Raw genomic sequence first — 2,620 nt, 5'->3', positions numbered from 1 at the left:
CCTTTACACCTAATGTGGCGACCCGGTGGTGAAAGAGACATCGGCCAGTCCACGCACCTTTCTACCTTTACACCTAATGTGGCGACCCGGTGGTGAAAGAGACATCGGCCAGTCCACGCAATCTCCTACCTTTTACACCTAATGCGGCGACCCGTTGATGAAAGAGGCAATGGCCAGTCCGTGAAACATCCCTACACCTAAGGTGGCGAACCGGTGGTGAAAGAGACATCGGCCAGTCCACGAACCTCCTACTGAGGCGGCCACCCGTTGATGAAAGAGGCAACGGCCAGTCCGCGAACCCTTTCCTACTAATGTGGCGACCCGGTGGTGAAAGAGACATCGGCCAGTCCACGAAATCCTCTCAAATTTCCGCACAAATCATTTACCTCCGGCCACGTGTGCAGTGGCCCCTCGGCTCGTAACAACGGATAAGAGCCTGGGGCGAAGTGATCAGACAGGGACCATAATCGTCAGGTCGTCAGGACAATCCTTTGCGGAAACGCTGAGGAGCATGAAGAGTAATATAGATATAGACAAAGAGGGAATTAAAATTGCTAGCGTTAAAGCCAGTAAAAATGGGGATGTTGTCCTTACGGTTAAAGGGGGACATGCCAAAATTAATAATTTTAATTCTTTAATTAATGAGAAAATTACAGGAGCAAGAGCCAGAATAGGATTAAATAAGAGGGACCAGAAGATTCTCCACTTCAAGCAAATGGACGGGGATGTCCGAGAGGAGGAAATTAGGAAGGCTATTGAGGGGTACCTATCTGAGGACGAGGCAAAACTGGTGGCGATTAAAGCGATTAGACCAGCCCCTGCGGGTAGACGCAATGCAACGATTATAGCGCCTTCACGTATAGCAGATAAATTGATGGAGAAGAAGAACATCAAAATTGGATGGAGCAAATGCCTCATCCAAATGAGAGAAGATGTCCTACAATGCTATAAATGCCGGGAGTACGGGCATTTAGCGAAGGCATGTGAAGGGCCTGATAGGTCGCATCTTTGTAGGAGATGTGGTGAGGCGCACCACACTAACACATGCAAAAATGAGGAACCCAGATGTACGATATGCCAGACTGCAGGTCATAGAGAGGGAAATCTCAGATGCCCGGCCTACAGAAAGGCACTGAATGAAGCTCGAGCCAATCGAATTAGGAGCAGAATTGGCCCTGACAAAGACTCTTCCCTACAGAAAAGTGAAAAGGCTAAGGGGGAAAAGTCGGATAAATTTTCGGACCAGGATCTGGCACGAGCCAGAAATCTCCTTTTATACTCTTAACAGCTATATTGACGACTTATTGGAGACTTATATCACATATTTATTTATTAATCTACGTTTATCTATTTATCTACATATATATATTTATTTACTTATTGAAGTATTGAATAAGCATACATTGACTAAGGTATTATTTGCTGATATATATTTTGACGTATTGCCCGATAAGTAATTATCTCTCTAATTTAATTTATTTAACTATATACTAAGTGAATCCGCTAAAATATCAAAACTATGGCGAGATCATCCGATAACGTACTGACGATTTTACAGATCAATCTGCATAGGTGCAAGCTGGCACATGATTTAATGACCCAGTTTGCCGTGGAAAAAGAAATTGATGTAGCCGTCATATCGGAGCCGCACAGGATACTTGGTGACTGGTATGACGACCTCTACCAGGATGCAGCGATTTGGGCGACACCCACACTAACCAAGAAGGGCTATAATATACAAAGTGTTTTCAGAGGTAAAGGGACTGTGGCCATCACCATTGACGAACTTAAAATTTTTAGTGGCTATATATCACCCAACATTCCCATGGATGGTTTTAACGAGATCCTAGAGGCACTGGAAAATGAAGTAAGCAGAATTGGATCAAATAATGTCATTATTCTAGGGGATTTTAACGTAAAGTCAACTCTATGTGGTTCGAAATACACGGACAGTAGAGGATATGATATAATCGAAATGGCAATGAAAAAGGATATGATGCCCATTAGGAGCCAAGGGGATTATACGTTCGATAGGAATGGCCACAGATCACTCATAGACATAGCCATTATGTGGAAAAGACTGGTTAACAAAACTCAAGTCGAGCGTAATTCTGGACGATTATACTGCATCAGATCACAAGTATCTAAAACACGTATTTATACATAAAGATAGTGACAAGGAAAGTGACCATAGGAATGTGCAACCTATCAAAGCAAGAGTAAACATAGATAATTTCACTAATATATACCAAGAATGGACGTGGTCGAAAGACGGAATACACATGAATACGAAAGAAGATATTGACAGGTATATCTTGAGCATAACAAGATTTGTCAAAGAGGCGAGTAAAAAAATCCATCCATCATCCCACCACAAAAAAGCGGTCTGGTGGTGGAACGAAAGGACAGCTATGGCAAGAAAGGAGGTAATTAAAGCCAGGAGAATATACCAGAGGGCCAGAGGCAGGCATACGGACATCGATGACACATTAAGGCTAAAAAATATATATAACAACATGAAGAAGAAACTTAAAGTGGAGATCAATATAGCTAAAGGGGAGGCGTGGACCAAATTTACTGAGCTAATAGACAAAGACCCATGGGGTAAACCCTACAAATG

The 2,620-nt window shown here is 42.9% G+C and overlaps 1 protein-coding gene across 1 annotated transcript; it reads left to right on the top strand.

Annotated features, from left to right (window-relative positions):
* Positions 1 to 1,519: 1,519 nt before the first annotated feature.
* On the top strand, positions 1,520 to 2,604 carry LOC144477710 (uncharacterized; the record flags this gene model as incomplete). Its single annotated transcript, XM_078195447.1, has 2 exons — positions 1,520 to 2,105; positions 2,170 to 2,604. Coding segments are annotated over exons 1-2 (1,021 nt in total), but the record flags the coding sequence as incomplete, so codon positions are not given.
* Positions 2,605 to 2,620: the final 16 nt, after the last annotated feature.

Source organism: Augochlora pura, unplaced genomic scaffold (genome assembly GCF_028453695.1).
Source record: "Augochlora pura isolate Apur16 unplaced genomic scaffold, APUR_v2.2.1 APUR_unplaced_3014, whole genome shotgun sequence".
Classification (NCBI taxonomy): Eukaryota; Metazoa; Arthropoda; class Insecta; order Hymenoptera; family Halictidae; genus Augochlora; species Augochlora pura.
The sequence above is the reverse complement of the archived record's forward strand: the minus strand, read 5'-3'. Positions and strand labels throughout refer to the sequence as shown.